Genomic DNA, 23,255 nt, shown 5'->3' on the forward strand with positions numbered 1-23,255 from the left:
CTGCGTTTTACATTTTTACCCATCTACCAACAGGTGCACTTTATTTGCGAGGCATTGGAAAAAATCCCTGGTCTTTGTGATTGAATCTGTGTTTGAAATTCACTACTCAACTGAGGGACCTTACAGAATATTTGTATGTGTGGGGTACAGAGATGAGGTTGTCATTCAAATAATGTTAAACACTATTATTGCACACAGAGTGAGTCCATGCAACTTATTATGTGAATTTTAAGCACATTTTTACTCCTGAACTTTTACTCCTGAACTATTTAGGCTTGTTATATCAAAGGGGTTGAATAATTATTTACTCAAGACATTTCAGCTTTTCAGTTTTAATGAATTTATAATATAATTCCACTTTGACATTATGGGGTATTGTGTGTAGGCCAGTGTCACAAAATCTCAATTTAATCAATTTCAAATTCAGGCTGTAACACATCAAAATATAAAAAATGTCAAGGGCTGTGACTACTTTCTAAAGGCGCTGTAGCTACTTTATTGAGAAAAAATGTACTAGCTTTATCTTAGCTAGGTGAGACAACCACATCTATCTTAAGATGAATGAGTTGCTCTGAATAAGTGCGTCTGATAAATTACTAAAATGTTTTAACATTTTTTTTAATGGTAATGCAATAGTAAGTGAATGGTGAATGATGACTGGAGTCATTTTCTTTCTAAGTGATTAGATAAGATGTTTCTGACCACTTCTAAATTAATGCTGATAATGCCATGATTAAACAAATCATGAATGAATCTAGAATAATGATGAGTGAGAAAGTTACAGAGGCTACCACAAAATCTCTCACCATTACCAATAATAGAGGAGGTAAGCACTTTTGGGGGGGTATGTCCTTTGTGCCTCTGTAACCTTCTCACGCATCATCATTCATGATACATTCATGATTATCCATAATCATGCATCCACATAAATGTAGAAGTGTTTAGAAACATCTTATTTTCTTACAATAAAAGTGACTCCAAAATGGCAAAGTGACTCTACAAACTCAGTTCCTGTTGGGCAAAACATAATCCAAAACACAACCAAAACAAACCGCAAATGCATCCAACAAGTTTGTGGAGTCACAAGTCCTTGTGTTCAAGGAATATCAGACCAAATACTAAACTGACCAAATACTAAATACTAAACTGAGTAGTTTAATACACTGTAAGTGAATGTGGCCAAATAATTCTGATTTTCAAAAACACATCATGACATTAATTGAGAAAAGTTATGAAAAACAACCCCACAAAGGTTTTTGTGAAAGCCTGTGTACAGTTGTTATCTAATAAGGGGAATGTTTGTTAAGATTAAAAAGGAAATTGAGATGCTCAAGCAGACCGCTTCCTTGCAACGTTCTGTGGTGTATTTTAGATAGATGACCTTTGAGAACCTGAAAAATAACTCTTCAGAACAAAGTGTTTTACACCTGCTTAGAATGTCATACTTTACCTCGCGCGGGCTTTCCCGTTGCGTAATGGACTATTTTTCGTTGGTTATGTTAATGTTTCCTCTGTAAAATGCCTTGTTAACAATTTTTGGTGGTGATGCTAGTATTAATGATAATGATGATTATTATCTTTATTACAAAATAAAATAAGTACAGTAGACACAACAACAGCAAAACAAATCCATTTCTCACAAGAAATACACCTTTTGATGTCATTATCACAATTGTAATGTTGATATTTTCATATACTGCTCATGCTATTAACCATTTGAGCATACATGTCATAACGATTTTTTAAAATCTTACTTCAGCTAGTCACGATTAGGACACACCTGTGGTCAGCAACCACCCCCTGTCACCACTCTTCTGCTTCTTCTAGAGATCCTCACCTGTGGTCAGCAACCGCCCGCTCTAGCCCCCTGTCACCACTCTTCTGCTTCTTCTAGAGATCCTCACCTGTGGTCAGCAACCGCCCGCTCTAGCCCCCTGTCACCACTCTTCTGCTTCTTCTAGAGATCCTCACCTGTGGTCAGCAACCGCCCGCTCTAGCCCCCTGTCACCACTCTTCTGCTTCTTCTAGAGATCCTCACCTGTGGTCAGCAACCGCCCGCTCTAGCCCCCTGTCACCACTCTTCTGCTTCTTCTAGAGATCCTCACACACAAGGAAAAGTTGAGTCACAGACAAAAAAATGTATTTCATGATGAATTACATCCAAAGATGTAAGGATGCAAATTGACAACATATGACTTTTTGAACGTCTTGTCAGCAAGTATCATTACAGTGTGTGTGGTCAGGGATGACAGAATATGTGGTAAAAGACGGAGCAGTCTGTGTCCTTTCTCTGTTCCTCCGCAGAATGAGGTCGGTGAGAAAGTGCATCATTTCATTGTTTTCCCTCAGATGTGTGTTACATTCACACGAGAATACAAGTTTCAAGTGAATGTGTCTTGGTACACATGAGAAATCGCACTCCTCAGCATAGCCAGTCCAAGACTTAAACAGGGGTGAAAGGAGAGCTAGAAAAGTATTTTAGCGATGGAAAGTTATTTAGCAATGTGGTTTGGAGAATGTGTTGGGTAATTGTAGGGTTTAGAGCCTGCCGATATCACTGCAGACTGTGTAGGCCCCTCAGGGTCATGGTGGGGCATTGCCTTTGTAACAGAGGTGGTTCAATGAGCCATGTTTGCATGTTGAGTAACTTTGTCGGAAACCTAAAGACTTGCGCTAGCTTCCCAAACTTTAGCTCAGTGAGCCAACACAATTTTGTGGTGCGCAGACGACCAGGGCTGCAACCGAGTCGGTCCTATCGGTGCCAGTCATGCAGTTGATGCCTATTAGCTGCTGGGGTCATTGTGGAGAGGGAGAGGAGGTCCTGAAGACTTGCGAAAACTCCCCAAGCTAATGCCTAGGTTTCAGACCACCGGGCTAACACAGACAACCCAGCTAACACAGACAAGCCAGCTAACACAGACAACCCAGATTCATTGAATTTATACTAATTCAGTACAATACGGTGGATCACCTAATCAACAATCACAAAACAAACAATTTCTGTGCACTGCCATTGTGGCTTGTAGCATTTATTTGTTCTGAAATAGGTTGTGCTTCAGACTATTGAGGGTAGGGTAAGTCACTTAAGCTTATTTGTGTCAAAAAAGTCACAGTTATGTAGGACATTTCCATTTCGATGGCAGGCGCAAACTTTTTTTCCTACTGTAACTTCCAGGTATAAATACAGACTGGATTCTGCAAGCACACATTTCACGCATCTGTTCCCTCTCTCACACATTGCTACATTTTCAGGTGAGTGTTGAATGAAGGGGATCATGATTTTGCATTATTCATGCTCTCTGTAATCCGAGTGATTTCTCTTTATTTGAGCATGTTATTGCGATTACGCAACGTTATGTCGACAATTCTACTCGTCGTGGCGATCCATTGTGTTGACACACAGTGAAATTATACAAGGCCGCATGATTACGTTTAGTCTGTATCAAGATTTTTTAAAATGTAGCTATTGTGGAAGTTACCTGAATACGATGTGTTGGAAAAATGCAAAAATAAGATACTATTGGAGGAGATTAGCGTCAGTGTTAACGTTTATTTGTACCTTAGACAAAACATGCTGATAGGTTTTGGTCTACTTGCCTAACAAATTAATAATTCATGCTGAAATCAAATATAATTGTTTTATATCATCAAAGAAATATACTTTTCATAAACATTTTTATATTTATAAACCTATTTTAATACAAATTTATTTTTCAACATTTCTTTGCTTTTACCATAACCTGTTTCACCGTTACAGTGGATATTGCTGGTAGTCTGTGTTCTTTTAAACATAATAGACTTCAAACATCACTTGTGGAATACTACCCCCCTCTCTCTGACATTTGTTAGCTTTTTTTTTTCATTTTCTAGCATCTCATCCTCTTAAGAACAGGAAGACAGAAAGCGAGCAGGAGATACGGAAGGTGTAAGGTGAGAAAACGTTCTGTTTTAACTTGTGACCTTTACATTTTAGGAATGTACTTCTTTGCTTTCAGCAAGAGTTGGCAACCATTCTGTGTATCAGAAGGGAGATAATTCAGTGGACAAGTGTCTCCCAATTTGGAGTGCGTGTCCCCCAGAGGTACGTACAGTACGCAAAACTCAAGACCATGGTGTAATCTGGTTTGGTGTAATCTGTAATGGTGGATTGTTTGTAGCTGTGGTGTATGAGCTATTTTATAGTGTAGTCTAATGATCATGCACCTACAAAGTATCAATATCAATATTGTATATCAGTTGGGTGACACAGATTGTAGGCATATACCAAAAGGGTGAAAAGGGCATGTTTTGTGAAAGGGGAATGATAGGTCTTAATATTAAATAAACACAACTAAGAAAATAACTTAGTTTGTAATGACTGCTTTAGTGAGGAACCTGTTAAAAGGTGTTAACTGGTGTAAAAGTAAGTATTCAAAACATCAGTAATCATATAGGATAAAACAATCCAATCTTTCCTTCTACACATTTTTTAAACATTATGTTCAAGATTACTTTTAACTTCTCATTGAATGGATTATTCAATGACAATCCAGTCGACACAATTCTAACACTGGGCACATTCATTCACAAAACTGAAACGACTTTGGTATGATGTCTATCACGGTTAGGGTAGATTCATTTGAATTCCGTATATTCAAGGAAATAACTGGTGAAAAAATCTCATTGTAAAAGTAATTCTTAAAATGATTTGGGTTTAGACCCAAGACCTGATATTTATAACATGATGAACTGTTAGTGGATCGAAGTTTCATGATGCAAAAAGGTAATTTGTGATGAATCTGGGGGCTTGTCCAAAATTTGTCTTTTATCATTAAAGGATACTGGGATTTTTTTTTTACTTATGTCAAGAATGTGTACCAGTATGTTGCTGTGTCATCAAAATTATCATACATTCAGATTTTTCTGAAGGTTGTCAATATCTGAACTTTGTTACCACAAAAAAGCAATTGATGGAATATGGTAATATTTTCGATGAATCACTTTACAGGAATTACACTGTTATACTTTGGTCTTTCAATTCTGTTACTTTTGATCTGTGAGAAAGCATTTTCTCTCTATGAATATTTTTTGGTCAATATAAAAATGTAAGTATTGAGGCTTACACTACAATCACAACATGCATTTAATCTGCAAATCACCAAAATATTCCAGGTAGATTAGGTTTTTATTCAGTTAACCTAATTGAAAAATCAGATTAGGATGAACAGATTAATACATGCGCATTTTTTGTTGTATTGTAGTTTATAGAATAAAACATGTAGGTCAAATTCTGGCAAAAGCCAAAAGTGATGTACTAGTCATAGTTATAAATGGAAGCTCTGAGTCAGTGTGACATGATTGTAGGGTGTGGGATCTTCTCACTCCAGCATTTACACCCTTCACTTGTTGTAGCTGGATTTACGCTGCACACTAATGTGACATTATTAATCATGAGTAGTAGTTCTATATCAATTGCTTTTTATTTGTATTTCATTGTATTTGTACTATTAGGGATTGCCAAGGCAGCAGCTGCTCTTCCTGGAGTCCAAACACATAATGGCACTTACATTACACAAAAAACAAAAAACTAAAACAGTACATCATATAAAAGTATTACACCACTACATATCTACAATACAAAATGTATAATACCACCATACAACAATATTACAATGTATGTGTGTAGAGTGAGTGTGCTAGCGTGTGTGTGCCTGTGTGTGTGTGTGTGTGTGTCTCTTTACAGTCCACCTTGTTCCATAAGGTGGTTTTATTTGGGGTTTTTTAAAATCAGATTTTACTGCTTGCATGAGTTACTTTATGTGGAATAGAGTTCCATGTAATCATGGCTCTGTGTAGTACTGTGCGTTTCCCAGAGTCTGTTCTGGACTTGGGAACTGTGAAAAGACCCCTTGTGACATGTTGTGTGGGGTATGCGTGGGCTTCTGAGCTGTGTGCTGGTTTGAACAGACAGCTCTGTGCTTTCAACATGTCAGTACCTCTCGCAAAGACAAGTAGTGATGCAGTCAGTCTCTCCTCTACTTTGAGACAGCAGAGATTGACATGCATGCCATTGTTGTTAGTTCTCCATGTACACTTAAGGGCCAACCGTGCTGCTCTGTTCTGGGTCAAGTGTAATTTGCCGATGTCCCTATTTGTGGCACTTGACCATATGACTGGGCAGTAGTCCAGGTGCGATAAAACTAGGGCCTGTAGGACTTGTTTTGTTGATAGGAATGTCAAGAAAGCAGAGCAGCACTTTATTACAGGCAGACAACCTCTCCCCATCTTAGCTACTGTTGCATAAATGTGTTTTAACCATGACAGTTAACAATCCAAGGTTACACCAAGCAGTTTAGTCTCCTAAACTTGCTAAATTTTCACATTATTCATTAGAAGATTTAGTTGAGGTTCAGGATTTTGTGAATGTTGGCCCAAATACAATGCTTATAGTTTTTTTAATATTTAGTTCTAGCTTTTTACTTGTCAGTGCTATCTGGGATCTTTGGGACATTCCTAACCCTAACCTTAACTCCTATCCTTACCCTAATCCTAACCCTAACCCTAACTTTAACTCTAACTCTAACCTTAACCCTTAACTTAACCATTTAAAATGTCAACTTTAATGGGGTAGGGACGTCTCAAGGATCGCAGATAGCACAGGCCATTCTAAAACTGACTGCAGCTTTTTGTTAAGTGATTTTACTTGCTGTGGTAGCTGACGTTTATAATGATGAGCCATCAGCATACATAGACTCACAGGCTTTACTCAGTGCCAGTGACAGGTCATTGGTGAAGATTGAAAAATGTAAGGGCCTAGACAACTGACCTGGGGAATGCCCAACTCTACCTGGATTATGTTGGAGAGGCTTCCATTAAAGAACACACTCTGTGTTCTGTTATACAGGTAGTTCTCGATCCATGATATAGCAGGGGATGTAAAGCCATAACCCATGTCTTTTTCCAGCAGCAGATTATGATCGACAATGTCAAAAGCTGCACTGACGTCAAACAAAACAGCAACCACAAGCTTCTTATTATCAATTTCTTTCAGCCAATCATCAGTGATTTGTGTAAGTGTCGTAAATGTTGAGTGCCCTTCCCTATAAGTATGCTGAAAGTCAATTGTTGATTTGTTTACTCTGTAATAGCATTGTATCTGGTCAAACACAATTTTTTCCAAAAGTTTACTAAGGATTGGTAGCAGGCTGATTGGTCAGCTGTTTGAGCCAGTAAAAGGTTCTTTGCTATTCTTGGGTAGCGGAATGACTTTTTCTTCCCTCCAGGCCTGAGGGCACACACTTTCCTGTAGGCTTAGATTGAAGAGATGGCGAATAGGAGTGTCAATATTGTCCGTTATCCTCCTCAGTGATTTTCCATCCAAATTGTCAGACCCAACATTTCTGCAACTACCGCCCCCTTACAAGCAACGTTTGAAATATGTTCTACCTTCTTGTGGCTTTGAGTCAGTGACTCTTATCACAGGATGAAATGTTACATTTGAGAAGTTAGACAATTATTTTTTCACCTCTTCCACACTCACTTTACGGAATTCAAAATTACAACGTTTGTATTTCCTAATATGGTAATTTATTAATGGATGAGTAGGTTCAGGGTTTGTTGTTGGCATGTCATGCCTAAATTGGCTTATCATGCCAATAAAACAACTATTCAAGTAGTTGGCAATATCAGTGGGTTTTGTGATGAATGAGCCATCTGATTCAATGAATGATGGAGCTGAGTTCACCTTTTTGCCCCACATTTTGCAAACTCTGGAAATACAGAAGTTGGACATAAATGTTCAAGAAACATCCTAACTTTGTAATATAAACAGCAATGTTTTTTTTAAATTGTCTGTAGGACTGGTATTAAATGACCATCAAATTGAAAGTTAGTCTTCATGCTGATTTTGCCATTTAGATTAATTCAATAATTTTGGACATAAATGTTAATGTAACTGTCTCTAAGTCACCACTACAGTATAGTATATACTCTAATCTATTTTTATATACATTTTTCTCCTCATTCAAAAAGAAAAGTTGAATCAGAAGAAATCATATTATAAATTGAACATAATATAATATTGGGGGGGAAAATCAAATTCTGTTTAATACTGTCCTTTGTGGATCAAAGATCAAAAAGAATGATTACTCTGCTTATAAATTCCTTCCTCCCCTACTGTAGTGTTATAGGTCAAAGAAAGCGAATCTACAAATCGATATCACCCACAGGTTCCTTCCAAAGCGCCAAGATCAGACAGATATTTTAGATATGGAAGCATAGTGAGTAATAAGAAAACTCACTGAGAAAAAAGTTTCAATATGATACAGAATTAATAATTTTCCATATGTAGTTGATTGTAAATATAGCATTTTGATAATGAAACCCAGTCCTAGACTATAGTAAAAGCTGAACGTAATTGTCCTCAGTTGAGAGAAGTGTTGAAAGAAGTGTTAATATATCACAATCTTCTACTTGTAATGTCATTGTAGCACGTCCATTCATCAAATCACACCCTACAAACCTGTGTGACATAAACATGTACTGTAGCTCTCAGTTCCAAATCCAAAAGATGTGCTTATTCATTTAATGCCTGTTTTATGTGACTTGATTCAATTGTCACTTTGCATTACAACAAATACTTTGCTTTGATCTGAGCTTTCTGTAAAGAAGACATGTTTGGTTTTGCTAGTGAAGTAGAGATAAAAGTGAGAAGCCACAAAGAGCTTCAGTACTTTCTCTTTCTCTTTCTACTGAATTCCTGTTTCCTCTTCCTGGGTGAGAGTGTGCATTTGCGAATGTACACAGTGGTCACCCATAGACTTTTAAACATTTGAGGTATAGAGTTCTATGAGGTTGCCTTTAGATCCTCTTGGGTAGGACTTTATTTTACGGTGCAGAAATGACCAGATATTTACATAATTACCTAGAAATGACATGTTTGTCTTTGGGAGTTTTAACAGATTTTGGTACCAAGTAGTTCTTTCAAGTATACTAAGCACAATAGCGTAGCCATTGATACCACATTATTTCCTTCTAAATACAAGGTGAATGCCACTGAAACAGTACCAGTACCAGGGGTACGAGGGGAGAAAAGAATTGGAGCACCCTCTCCCTTTCCCTCTTTCCTGTGCTATATTTCTGAGATACCTGCTGCTATCAGCTTCATCTCTGTACCCTCCGCTGTCTGTGTAGTCAAAGGTTGCACCTGTGCACAACCACAAAATCTCTCAGCCCAGACTGTGTTTGAACTCCTCTCCCTTTCATTATGTCTGATAAAGGAACAAAGATACCATGCCTCCAAACCTGTAGCTGTCTAACATTTACCAAAGAGCAAATTTGTATCCCCCCTCACTCTCTCCTTTCTCTCTTTCTCTCTCTCTCTCTCTCCTCTTATTATATTATATTGTAGCAATATGTTGTTTTAATGTCATACATTGAACAATGTGCTGGACTGAATACAACATATCCTTACAAATAGGAGCATGCCTACACAATTGGTGCCCTGTGTGGAGATGATCTATTGCGATGTGTGTTTATTTACGATTGTTTATGTTGTCTACACATTTGCAGTGTGAGAGTCTACCTTTATCCACCACCACCCCTGCATTCCTAGGGGTGACATGCACTTAGCACTAACCATCCATTTCTGCTCTTCTGCAGCAGGCCCAGGGATGCCACAGACTGAGAGTGAGAGGTTGAGGAGTGGGCGACTGAACAGTGGGCGACATCAGCAGCAGCGAGAGCGGCGGGGTGAACAGGGAGAGGAGCCAGACGCACGTACCCAGCCCAAAGATTCTGCCTCACCTCAGCTCTGTGCTCGTACCTCTGTTACGCAGGTACTGGTTGAACTGTTACTGTGGTTTCAAGCAAAATTTGAGCCAAATTTACAGAGAAAAATAATAATACATAATGAATACTAAAATAAACATTAATTGAAAGTTAAGAGCTCAAGCTAAAGGGTACATCAATTGGTTTCATACCATTTGCTTTTTCATTTGTTTTTTGGTCTACATTTGTTTTTTGGTCTACAATTTTTTTGTATAATAATACTAATTTAAGACTATTAAAGCTAGAATCCATAAAAATAACTAAGCCACACCCAACCTCTGTTTCGATAAAAAGCTGAGGGATGGGCCTAAAGAAATGGAACCACTCTCAAATTCATAGACTATGCTATGGATGCAAGGACTGGCCATCCATGATATCAAAATTACAGTTTTAACCATGTTTTGAGGCTATACAGTAGTTGTTTACATTTACTTTGTTTACAAACATTGAAGGAAAACAAACTTTTATTTTGTGTTCTGATGGGGTGCGACAGTTGAACTAAGCTTCTCAGGCCTTTATAAGTTATTGTCTTCAAGAATCAATGGGTAATTGTTAAGTCCAAACATTAATGTTGCAACTAAGGATTCTAGCTTGGAGGAAATATTTCTATTTTCATTACATGGAAAATTTGTTGTCCTTATAGTGAGAGGAATGATATAAATAAATGTACATTATTCATAGATGGGCTTCCCATTGATGATTAGACATGGAGGTCCACTTATGGACTCATCTCAGCTCCAAAGCATATTGTTACAGCAGGTATGATATTCCTTCTTATACCTCCTATTATAACGCGCTTCGATGCCCTATTCTGACCTGAGATACATGTAACCCATACATTATTGTTTCAGTTTCACAAACATCAGCACCAGAAAGTTGCTTGTATTTGCTCGGAGAACTCCCTGCTGGTGAAAGGGGGTACTGTAAGTGTCTTGTTCCATGTCCTCCCCAGTGTTCCAGTGAGGAGGAGGGGAGACCGTTCCTGCAACGGGTGTCTCTGTGCCCCCAGTTGAGCCAGCACAGACCCTCTGTTCTACGCCAGGGTGTCCAGGCTGCCCACGTACGACCGCAGGGTACGCTTTGCTCTGACTGACTCTCTGCAGCCCCCTTGCGTACACATGTTTTTTATGTATTTTTATTTCACCTTTATTTAACCAGGTAGGCCAGTTGAGAACAAGTTCTCATTTACAACTGCGACCTGGCCAAGATAAAGCAAAGCAGTGCGACAAAAACAACAACACAGAGTTACACATGGGATAAACAAACGTACAGTCAATAACACAATAGAAAAATCTATATATGAGTTACCTCTGGTTCGTTCAGCCGTTCTTATGGGGAAAATGAATGGGGAAAGAATAGGGTTTTGGGATAAACTTAGAAAGTAAGGTCTGAGGTTGACACAGGCTTAGGAGATCTTATACATTTTATTCTATGGGATAATATCAGTCAGTTAACATGACCTTTATGAATTATGAAGCCTTCATGTGCTTCTTTTCATTACATACAGTAAATGCTTCAAAATGCACAAAAAGTGACGTTAGCTGATGAAGATGATCTCATAGAACAAAACGAATAAGATCTCCTAAGCCTGTGTTTACCACAGACATATAAAACTCCATTCATTTCCCCTTAGGCTTTGTTCCACGGACCATGGCGGTGTTAGTGCTTACTAAAAGACGCCATTATTATTGCTCTCTATAAAACAGCTCTTTATGGAGAAAGACCTACAGTAGAAACACTGTCCATGACCCTCAAGTGTATAATGGATGTATAGAATCCATAGCCAACCCCATAGTACACTTCTGTCCACTTGGACTGACACGCTGCAGCATCCTTACATTCACAACTGAACCATTAAATCATTGTCAAAACATTTTCCTTTTTCCCTCACCCTATAATGTGTGTGTACAGTCACACTTTTGAATGGAAACACTAGCGGCTTTAAAAGTATGGTGTCATTCCATATGTTCCATACAGCCATTATACTGTACATTATTCAAAGGAGGTTAATGGAAAGTGTATCTAGGTCTTTCTCCATAAAGATACATTTTTCTCTACCTTCTGCTTCTCCAGCACCATGCACTCTAACAGAGGCCGGTTCAGCTCAGCCCATCTCACTGTGCAAGGTGGAGGTGGACACAGGGAGCCGTGGACAGTCCTCTCCCCCACACTCTGAGCACTCTCCTGGGCCATCTCGTCACCCCTCTCCCCTGAGGACAGCCAGTCCTAAGCAGAGCTCCATCATCACCAGGCAACATGAGTGAGTTCCCGCGCGCGTGTGTGTGTGTCTGTGTGCATGTACGTGCATCTAAGCTTGTGCGCACGCATGTGACATGAACAGAAACTGCATAAACAATGCCAGGTTGTTTTGATTGATTGCGTTAAGTCCTAAGTTTGTAATATTCCTCCCCTCATTCTGCAGGGCAGGTCACCCAACCTTAGAGGGGTCCAGTGCTCTGTTTCTCAACGGACTCTGCTGCTGGCCTGGCTGCGATGCAGTATTTGAAGAATTTCCCCGTTTTTTGAAGTAAGTAATGAGCACCAGTATATTTAATTAGTCATTGTGATACAGTTGTGGCGCTGTTGTTTATAGTCATGACTGTGATGCTCTTTATGGTGTTTCCAGACACCTCAACTCTGACCATGGCCATGGAGACAGAAGCATTGCACAGTGGAGGGTACAACAAGACATGGTGCAATACATGGAGACCCAGGTTTGTTCCTGTAGTTTTACATATTATAGAGTTTTACAGAAAAACTGCAACTAGTGAACACAGACAACCGAGAAAGGTTGTAAAGCTCCAACTCCAACTAAGTGAAAATGCGGCCCTTAATGAACATTCTCCCTTTTTTAGCTGACTGTGGAAAAACAGAAACTCTTCGCAATGCAACTACATCTGCACCTATCTGGACACAAATCAACTGCCTTGGTAACTTCTCAAGGCTTCCCTCTTTTGGCTAATTCCCTCAAGTGACTATAGTAACCGGCCATTGTCCATTATCCTGCACTTTTTAAGACAATTTCTATGTACCCCAACTTGTCCTTGTTGAATGTCTGTGTTGTTGGGTCATGGTCTCTCTCCCTGTCAGAAGGCAGCTTCAGACTGGCCCTACAGGCACAGCCTGTCACTAGGCCTGCCCCAGAACCCAGCCCCGGCCCGGGTGCCAGATGGAGTGTCACGCTGCACCACTAAAGAGCCAGAGGAGCTGGTTCAGCATGAGTATTGGCCCTCTGCTGCTCCCCACCACCTACGGCCAGGTAACACTGCCCCCCCTCCCGCTCTTCTTACGCCTGAGGGAGTTCCACTCCATTTTGATCCTGACTGCCACTCTGAGTGCATTCCTACAAGTGTTTTGCTTGTTTGTTTTGGTGATGTTGCCTTTCGCGTTGCTGCGGAATCTGATCCAAACTGAAGACCTGTTATGTTTCCTTTCGTTGGCCGTCCCACAGATCTTATCCCGAGTGTTGAGTGTTACAAATACAACAACATTAGACCACTGTACACCTACGCCTGCATGATAAGATGGGTGAGTTGTCTGATTTAGACAGTAGTCTCTCTGAACACTTGTGTAAAAGGAGCACTTGAGAAAAGGAAAAGGTCGACTGTCGAGAGTCTGGCTGAGTGGCTGAGGAACACACAGTTTGCTCGGTAGTTCATGCGTCCTTGTTGGACTGCAAGACAGCGACAAGTGTGACATTGATATAAAATCTGTTGTATTGGACTACATGTGTAGCAATATGTCTAGACCTCATGTGAGTTGTTTCAATTGCACAAGCATATTGTGAATGTCCACCATGTCTGTCTGCAGTCTATACTGGAGTCTCCAGACAAGCAGCGCTCTCTGAATGACATCTACAACTGGTTCACCACCATGTTCTTCTACTTCCGACACAACACGGCCACATGGAAGGTTAGGCTTCTCCTTGGATCATTATGCTCACTTTCATATGAGTCCTATATTTGAGTCTTGAGCAATAATAGCTCCTGAACTCCTTACACAAGTTGTATTCATTTGCCGCCACAGAACGCTGTCCGTCATAATCTTAGCCTCCACAAGTGTTTTGTGCGAGTGGAGGGAGGCAAGGGGGCCGTCTGGACAGTGGATGAAATGGAATATCAAAGGAGAAAGGGACAAAAATACCACAGGTAGACAGACCTACGCTCTGGATGTCTTGATTCATTCTTAGTTTTGCAGCTTCATTCCAACTCAACAAGTGAGGGTGCTATTGTTAACCCTGTTAATAAAACACAGCTTAACCCACCCATTAACAAAGGCATGTTTTAAAAAAAATTATATTGTAATAATATGAACCATCCTTTCAGGGATCATCATGTGAAATGGCTGGCACCCTACTCCTTATTTCGTCCAGAGGAACCTTGAACATAGCCACCCCTTCAGTGAATGAAAAACTACTGGAAAAGGAAGTCACTAGGACCTATGACTGAATCAGGTATTTTTTAACAGGGCTGGAGAAAAAGCCCTCCTCGAGGGTTGACCAGTCCTGGTCTACAGTATCTACAGAACCCATCATCACCTTCTTTGTTCAGCAGCAGATGGTGCTACAACATAGCACAGCCCAGGACTCTTTTGCCTCTAGACTCTCTTATCATGAAGATGTGTATACAGCTGGAATGGCTTTACGTTTTGCAGCATTTGAAAGAACAATATATACTTAGCAATCATTTGTCAATCAAAACTTAGTGAAAAGGTAAACAATTGTTTTGTTGTGTTGGCTACATACAGTATGCTCTATCCCACTGGGCTAATCATTGTAAACTGTTGTTTTGAGGGTGGAATTTCAACCATAGGATTATGTCAACATTTTAATACATTTTCAACATAGACAAACCTCGTATGAAATATAATGAATTTGTACCTTTGAAATAATGTCAGATCATCAATCAATAAGTCAGCCAACAAACTTCTGGCTGATTTATTGAGTAGGTGAATAAAGGTTTAAATCTCATTGATCAACGTTTCTACCAAATATTACCCAAATGTCCACGTTGAAATTAAATGGTGTGCCCAGTGGGGTGTTACAGCAAGCAAGTACAATTTTACATTGTGTACAAAAAAAAATATGCAATTAAATGTATCTTTGATTATATCTTGTGGATGTGATCTGTCTAATCAATCTATCCTTTAAAGGAAATAGTATGACTCTGATATCTCATCAAAACAATGGATCTAACATTCCATTGACATCAAGCTAAATATTGTCTATACAGTAGCATTTGGTTTCTAAACATCTCTATTGTGTTTTTCTTGTTCCACTGCTATTAATCCGTTGTGCCGCAGACCCAGCGGTTGTCCTTCTGTGTGAACCAGACTTTCGCTAGAAAGGGTTATCCGGTAATTTATATCCAGAGTTACTTTTCTAAAGGACATGTCTTTATCTGGTGTGCATGGGTAAGCATGAGACTGTTTGATATGAGCAAACCTCAGTCTGGACCAGATCCACTGAAGTTAATGCATGTGTATGTGCTTTCCAAGTTCAAAAGTATACTAAAACCATTTAACTGTAATTCCATATGAGGGGTGGTGTTTTTGCACATTCCTTTTCTCTCTTCCAGAGAGAGAAAATGCACCCCCCCAATATGCAAATTACCCCCATATTTGTTTAAAGTCTGTAAAGTGTCTGCCTCGTCTCTCTCACTGACAATCTCACATCCACAAACCTGCTAGCTCTCAGAAAAGGACCTCAGGCAAGGTATTTTTGACAGGACAAGACAGAGAGAGTACAGTAAATATGACACATTTCCACTTTTCAGACCTTGATTACACATTTCAGGGCATAGTCATAAATAATAACTAGCAATTGCCTGTTCAAGGCAACCACTAACATATAAAAGTGTTCACCTGTAAATCAAGAACAAATTGATTTCATATCATGATTCACATTTTTAATCATAACAGATACATAGATACATCAGATTCACATTCTGACCTGTTCTGACCTGTATAGCAACGTAACGTTCAAAAGGATCATAATAAAATACTGATTTTGCAAGCTAGCACTTCATCGGCGGGTATGTTTGTGTATAAATGGATAAGTGTACCCTTTGGATACAACAATTTGGTTCTGTTATCATTCTGTCACAGCTCAGAAATACTGTATGACCTGGTGGCTGCAGTCTTGGCAGAGTTGTAGTCCTTTTCCAGCTCTCAGTGTTCTGCTGTTGGGAATTATGGTTTCAAAGGTCCCAGACGAGTATCACAGCCCTCCAAGCCCAGCTTACACACTTGAACCCAATCTATACATTTTTTAATCCTGTTATATATATATATATCATGTCTGATATGAATTCCTATAATGATTGCAAAATATAAATTCAAAGGATTTAGTTCAGAGAAATGGCATTGTCTGTGTCTTCCCATAAGTGATTCCTCTGTGATGGTGCCACTCAATCTTTGAGAGAGAAGACGGTGTATCTAAACAGAGAACATGAACAGAAAGCTGGTTTCCATTTCACTGGATGGGGTTGTCCCACCGGAGGCCATGACAAGCTTCTGATGCCGTCTGACAGCCCAGAACTTTCCACCACTTTGATGCCATGACATTTGAATGGAGCAGCCTGGGGGGAGACAGATGATAACTTGCATGAGTTCACCCATTTCTCTGTCTCCTGCTGGCGGGCTGTATAAAGTATAATTACTCAGAGCATGATTAAAGTCCTTCAGCAAGGTGGAAACACATTAAACACACCCCTTGAACATCCTTAGCAGTCAAAAGAGAGACGCAACACCCTTGTGACTTTGAAACATATCTCATAGCCTCAGATAAAATAATAAAAGAAAAATGAATTGTGATGTGCTTGACAACAGGTGACACAGAGGGACAGTTTATACTACATTTAAGGTTAATCCCTTGGGTGGATTTACATGCCCACCCGTTCTTGGCTATTGCAATTAAATTGTCCCATTTCGGCACTAAACATGCTTTTGTGAACAACAATACTATTGTCTGTGATTTCACACAGCAGAGCTGCACATAGCTATGCATCTACACTCATTGACTCAAATACACACGCACACACAACCACAACGACAGACAACCCCCTTCCTCACCAGCACATCGGCATATTCACACACACACACGCACCCACGCATGCACGCACACACACACACACACACACAGATTCTAGTAGAGAGCAGAATGACGCGTAGCCCCATCTCCTTGGATATGACAGAGTTATGCAAACCAGATGAATGGCTTGATCCAACACTCCATGTCCCATTGCCTAAATGCTATCCGCCCCAATATCCCCCCTCCACGCACGCACGCACACACACACCACCACCAACACCACCATTCCGCTAGGGTGAGAGGTTGTTAACGTTCAAAGAAACAACACTGGCATCTTTTGAGTTGGGTAAATTAAGTCTGTTGTGGTAACTTGAACAACTAGATGTTAACGGCCTTCATCCATGTCTAAATGTTATGGATGTTTTCTCCCCCAAAAAATGTACTTTGGAATTATTGTATATGCTTGCACAAGAAGATTTTTCCCAATATGTTTTTTTTAAGCCTGTTGACAATGATTTGTTTTAGCTGTTTTCCAAACATTCCCATCCCTGATAACCTACTGAATGTCAATAAAACTATAACTATATGCAATAAACCATTACAGTAATCCAGATAAATTTGAGCTGATCTGTCTCACTACTTTTGAAGAGCTATCTTGGAGAATGATCTGTGCCAAATGAAAAGAGCATACATCATTGATGAGTTAAAGCATTACCAGAAACATATTTGTTTGCAGTTTCCTGCACTTACAGTACACTAAGGAGTGATAGATTTATACTTTCATTGGACAGATTCCATCTCTGCAGCCTGAGTACTATCATTAGTATGCTTTGGAGGAAATATGTCCAACAACTTGCCTATTGAGCAAGTTATGGTTCTGTTATGGCTAAAATGCAGTGGTGTAAAGTACTTAAGTAAAAATACTTTAAAGTACTACTTAAGTAGTTTTTTTGAGTATCTGTATTTTACTTTACTATTTATATGAGAACTTTTACTTTTACTTCACTACATTCTTAAAGAAAATATTGTACTTTTTATTCCATACATTTTCCCTGACAACCAAAAGTACATTTTGAATGATTAGCAAGACAAGAAAATTGTCAATATCACGCATTTATCAAGAGAAAACATGTGGTCATCCCTACTGCCTCTGGCCTGGCGGACTCACTAAACACAAATTAATCTTTTATAAATAATGTTGGAGTGTTGGAGTGTGCCCCTGGCTATACATACATTTTAAAAACAAGAAAATGGTGCTGTCTGCTTTGCTTAATATAGGGCATTTTTTATTATTTATTTTAGCAATTACATTTTACTTTTGATACTTAAGTATATTTAAACCAAATCATTTTTTACTTTTACTGAAGTATTATTTTACTGGGTAACTTTTACTTTTACCTGAGTCGTTTTCGATTAAGGTATCCATACTTTTACTGAGGTATAACAATTGGATACTTATTCCACCACTGGTATTTCCTGTCACCCACTGGTTATTCAAACTCAGAGAACTAAGGCTTGTGGAGGCCAACAACAACAGGGTATGGCATGTCCACAATACATATTCACAGAAAAGTTTGATATTTTAGCGTATTTGGCTAAAGCACATAGAAGGTTGGTTCAACACCAGGTGGTGTTGACTCCTTGCTGTCCCCAGTCCACCTGGCCATGCTGCTGCTCCAGTTTCAACTGTTCTGCCTGCGGCTACGGAACCCTGACCTGTTCACCGGACGTGCTTGTTGCACCCTCGACAACTACTATGATTATTATTATTTGACCATGCTGGTCATTTATGAACATTTTAACATCTTGACCATGTTCTGTTATAATATCCACCCGGCACAGCCAGAAGAGGACTGGCCACCCCTCATAGCCTGGTTCCTCTCTAGGTTTCTTCCTAGGTTTTTGGCCTTTCTAGGGAGTTTTTCCTAGGGAGTTTTTCCTAGCCACCGTGCTTCTTTCACATGCATTGCTTGCTGTTTGGGGTTTTAGGCTGGGTTTCTGTACAGCACTTTGAGATTTCAGCTGATGTACGAAGGGCTATATAAATAAATTTGATTTGATTTTGATTTGGTGATTTTTTCGGTATTGAGGCAGCAAGTTTGTGAGAGAACACCCACACATAGAGGTGGGATCTCAACTCCTGGACCTGTATCCTGTTTAACATCTCGTAAGGGATATTATTAATTTCCAGCTCAGGAAACTCTGTCACACACACCCTGAATGTAAATTACACTGGTGTCTAGATCAACCCAAGGTACTGGAATCACCCAGCGTTGGTTTTTCACCCTAAGTACAACCAGGGCTATGGTTTATAATTCATGATGATTTATCATACCAAAACACTCAATCTTAACAAAACACAATAATCAGCTTAGTAAAGGAAGAGAGTTTAGCTGTCATTGCAGTTCAATTGAAGTAAAATTCTCCATTATTCTCTGTCATCCCAAAATATGAATAAAGGCAGGTGTTAGTCACACTACATTTCCTTTGGGCCAGTTGACCTAGGGATCACACAATGTCACAGCGCCATCATCAGTCAAACTGTAGCTATTGCTCTATGAAACATCAGGATGATCTCCTCTAAGATGTGTCTATATTTCTATCCCTACACTTTCAGGGATACACTGACTCAGAACAAAATGCATTAAGGAATTTAGATGGAGATGACAATGAAGGAGAAAGGGAGGAGGGAGACAAGCTGGCATGGCCACTGAGTTCATGCTGTGCAATTTAAGAAAGATGTTGCTGCTGTCATTGTTCATGTGGCAGCGTGGGGTAATTCCAGTGTCTGGGAATTTCAGCGATTCCTGCAGCTTGGTGGCATACAACAGGCGAGTGGAGAACGGGCAACCATGAGGGGTGGATAAGACAGGTATTCACATCACAGCAAAGCCATTCCTCACCTGCCTGTAAACTCCCAAAACAAATCAGTTGTCTCCATTGGCCATTGTGCAAAATGGTAGCTAACCTTAAACACTATGGAGCAAGATCTCAGTGAAAAATCTTCCTTAGTGAGTAACTGAAAGGCAAAGACAAATGTGGGTGGTCCCTTGATGTCAACTGTGTTAATCTACAATGACAAAAAGGAATGATGATTCATCCTCATTGTGACCAAAGGGTGTCCTTTCTAGGTCCACCTGGGCACCGTGGGTCTACTTCAGGAAATTCCGTATACTCTCTACATGCTAATGATGACTCATTGACACTATACTGTTCTGGGAAGTAATGTCCACTGGGAACTAAGCTTTCCTTTTTGAGGAAGTGACTTGTCCATTACAGGATTCAGTTCCAAATCGGTAGTGAACACCACATAGCATAGTACTGGCTCAACTATTTACACTTGTTTTACAGTTTTACGGAAAACACTCGCCTAACCAAATCTTAAGCAGAGCGATGTCTTACTTAGACAGGAGGCTACCATAGGGAACTAGGCTACCTATTTAAATTGTTTGGTAGACCAATTGACATTGCAATTGCAATTGTAATTGTCAATTTGGTCAATAAAAAAGTATTTCACATTTAAAAATGAAACTGGATTAAGTTTTCGTTTCTGATTCTTACTCATATTGTATTTAAATATCATTCAATATAGTTCAGTTCTGAAATGCAAATAAAAACAGGACAGAAAGAACATCTCACATTGGTCTTGCTAGAGGAAAAAAAGTGGCTGTTCCTATTCACACTCTGCTCTGCCTGGCATTGAGGTAGTTAACTGTGACATGGTTGGCTTGGTCAGAGGTAGCAAGAATGAGACAAGCGCCTTCAACAGTAGAGCTCAGAGAGCGTTGGAGGAAGAAGAACAAGCTCATAACACCTGCCAGCACTAATTTAACGCAAAATTCTAATATTGCCCGGATTTGTCATTCCGGAGTTTTCAGAGGAGGATTTACTGGTAAATGGAAACGTAAGAGATTTCTAAAGCATCACGTAATTCCTATTGACCAGAATTAGAGGAAAAACTTTTTGACAACTTGCGAAACCTTAACAAAGCAGCGAAGCTGAATTACAAGTTGCATACAGAGATACACATTTTCTACTTTTAGTTTGGAAGTTTACTCAACGCCACGGAATGTGAAATCTAGTCTACTGTCCATCGACATCGCCAGCAGAGCCAACCTGCATTTCAAGTGAGTTAAATACAAATTAATTTTTAGAGCACCTTTGTGTCACAGAGAAAGGCCAATTGTTGTCTTGAAAACGAGTCTTCTTTTCTTTCAATACCATTGTGTAGTGCATATTGGCCTGTGGCATCTTCAGTCGCAGTTAGAGCGCGCTAGGCTTGCGCTATAGGCTACAAGGAGTCCAACAATTTCTAAAGCTTTATAGGTAACGTTATAACTCATAACATCCTCAGGACTCAGAAATAATGTCTTAGTCAAGTCATACTACAGAAACTGTGATATATAAAAAGGTGAAGGCTACGTGTACTGCTTTGCCAAATGTTCCAAAACCCTTACCATCCTAGCATGCGTTTGCTTATGAATGATTTATTTATGAAGCAGCTATAAAGACATTAGCAATAACGAGGTTATAAATGCTTTATTAAAAACGTGGTTCAACGTAAGAGTTTTTGCCCCATCAGCCTCTCTCAAAATGATAAAATTATGGCAAATGATTCCACATGCTCTGATGTTTCCTCATTCCACATTTGCAAATATGCCTACTTTCCTGATGGGGCTTTTATTAGGCTCTCCATCATCTCATTTTTGGTTTACTGATCTGATTGATAATGTTGGAATAAAATCACTCCCCACATGGCAGGCAAACTTCTGCCTGAGTTGATTATTTCTTATTTTCGTTACAAACTCCTGAGCCAACTTTTTGAGGACCAGAGATGAGGTTTCAAAATGCACATTATATGTTTCCCACATAGTGGGCCTATGTATAATTCATACTCTGCTTTCCAGGCTGAAGAGCTTCTGCATAATGTATTTTAAGTTAAAAGCACAACACTTTTTATGACCTAGGGGTAAATCCATTTGAATTCAATCACTTTTTGACAGCATCCCTTTTAATTTAAACATAACTTTCCATACATGTTTGCTCATGGAAGAAGTGGTCAGAATGTGACTTTTTGGTAGAGCCCCACCGATACGGGATTTTTGGATCCGATACCGATTTTAGAGTGGAAATATTAACCGATAAGTGATATATTTGCCAATATATTTAGGTGCACCAGAAAGACACATTTTTTAAATTGAAAAACAGTGTGTTACTCTAGTGAAAGGAGAATAAACTGCAGATTCCAGCAAATAACGTGCATCTGAAGACTGAACTGCCTCATGCTAGCCAGCTGGAAAACAACGACATAGGACACATTTTCAATATATTGATATTTAGGTATGTTTTCATCGATTGTAAGGCTGTAGCCACTGCATTCTGGTAGTTGTCACTTGAAAGGAAAAACAGCAATCACTAAATTTACAGCTGGCACAGCGATGCCTCTTGCCCCAAGCATTGCCTCAGTGAATGGTCTTTGCGCCCCCCTGGATCCTTGGGATGTCCATTTCCCATTTGAAGTTGACATTTAAAAATGGTTACGGTAAATGCTCAGACACACCGGTAGGATTGGCAAACGTTTGTCCATCTGTCAATCTCTTTTGTGTTCACACAGCAAAGACCTTGGAAGTCGTCAGCCACTCAGCCTTGTTAAAATACTCCAAACCAGAAGGTGGCAGTAGCGTTGTTTGGCAATGCATATCCGTGCGTATTGCTTATGGTCTAGATTCTAAGCTTTCTGCGCTAAGGCTGCTATTTTGTAGAAAACCATTTTTGATACTAGCCAGATGGCCACAGCTAGATAACTACCTAGCAAGATGATGAAGAAACAATTTAATTCACTCTCCATAATCCCCTACTGCCAGTGCCAGCCCATAGCCAAATGTTTAGCTCGCTAGCTAACGCTAGCATTTTCCCTAGCTAGCACAACATAGCTAGCTAGCTAAGGACACTGCACTAACTCGGCAGCTAATACAGGCAGCTGTTTCATAGAAACTAGCTAATCCATTGTGATTTAATTATGTCAATACTACAGTAGCTACAGTGGTTAGCTAGCTTGGAGGAAGTATTTCATGTTGTGTGCATTGCATCTTTGCACTTAGGTAGCTGCCATCCCATAGCCTACATTGCATATGAAGTGTGACTGGCTCATCCATGGATGTAACCTACGGAGAAAATGCCCTCTTCTGTCCCAGGTGGGAGTTTGTGCTCTCTGATTGGCTCAAAGTCAAGTTGTTGGCCACTGACAAGCATTGCAATTCTACAAGTTGAATCGGTAGGTTCGTAGGTACCGGTTCGGCTTGCAGCAGGTTCCGCTTTTGTTCTAGCGAGAGAAGGAATGGCCTCCCGGATAGTACTAACCCTCAGTGAACGGCATCAAGTACTCTCACACAGCTATTTAGCTGGGTAGATGGGGTTG

The 23,255-nt window shown here is 39.7% G+C and overlaps 2 protein-coding genes across 7 annotated transcripts in view; both read left to right on the top strand.

Annotated features, from left to right (window-relative positions):
• The first annotated feature begins 3,086 nt into the window (after nucleotides 1-3,086).
• On the top strand, nucleotides 3,087-14,917 carry LOC115166299 (forkhead box protein P1-B). Of its 5 annotated transcripts, none has more exons than XM_029720178.1 (14): nucleotides 3,087-3,252; nucleotides 3,871-3,930; nucleotides 9,640-9,815; nucleotides 10,489-10,566; nucleotides 10,760-10,880; nucleotides 11,881-12,067; nucleotides 12,230-12,334; nucleotides 12,434-12,521; nucleotides 12,663-12,737; nucleotides 12,901-13,066; nucleotides 13,259-13,335; nucleotides 13,618-13,719; nucleotides 13,834-13,955; nucleotides 14,133-14,917. In XM_029720178.1, exons 3-14 carry the CDS (start codon nucleotides 9,651-9,653, stop codon nucleotides 14,188-14,190), a joined length of 1,344 nt encoding a protein of 447 aa, XP_029576038.1. In that variant the 5' UTR covers nucleotides 3,087-3,252; nucleotides 3,871-3,930; nucleotides 9,640-9,650; the 3' UTR covers nucleotides 14,191-14,917. The 5 variants fall into 5 exon arrangements, with proteins under 5 accessions (XP_029576038.1, XP_029576035.1, XP_029576039.1 ...); XM_029720175.1 differs by having other exon boundaries at nucleotides 3,088-3,252; nucleotides 12,898-13,066; XM_029720179.1 differs by lacking the exon at nucleotides 10,489-10,566 and having other exon boundaries at nucleotides 3,088-3,252; nucleotides 12,898-13,066.
• Nucleotides 14,918-20,591: 5,674 nt separating this feature from the next.
• Nucleotides 20,592-23,255, top strand: part of LOC115166300 (semaphorin-3F) — a 106,491-nt gene continuing 103,827 nt past the window's right edge. Inside the window, exon 1 of one of the 2 annotated variants that reach the window (XM_029720181.1) lies at nucleotides 20,592-20,964. The gene's annotated coding sequence lies outside the window, so the exon portion shown is untranslated. The remainder of the gene's footprint in view (nucleotides 20,965-23,255) is intronic. The other variant, XM_029720182.1, reaches the window with a different exon arrangement.

Source organism: Salmo trutta, chromosome 28 (genome assembly GCF_901001165.1).
Source record: "Salmo trutta chromosome 28, fSalTru1.1, whole genome shotgun sequence".
Classification (NCBI taxonomy): domain Eukaryota; kingdom Metazoa; phylum Chordata; class Actinopteri; order Salmoniformes; family Salmonidae; genus Salmo; species Salmo trutta.

Excerpts from the sequence above, each read along its gene's own strand:
- LOC115166299 (XM_029720175.1), top strand. The coding sequence starts at position 9,651 with ATGCCACAGACTGAGAGTGAGAGGTTGAGGAGTGGGCGACTGAACAGT. Across the intron at positions 12,738-12,897 it reads GACACAAATCAACTGCCTTG|AAGGCAGCTTCAGACTGGCC; the intron begins GTAACTTCTCAA and ends TCTCCCTGTCAG. Across the intron at positions 13,067-13,258 it reads TCCCCACCACCTACGGCCAG|ATCTTATCCCGAGTGTTGAG; the intron begins GTAACACTGCCC and ends GCCGTCCCACAG.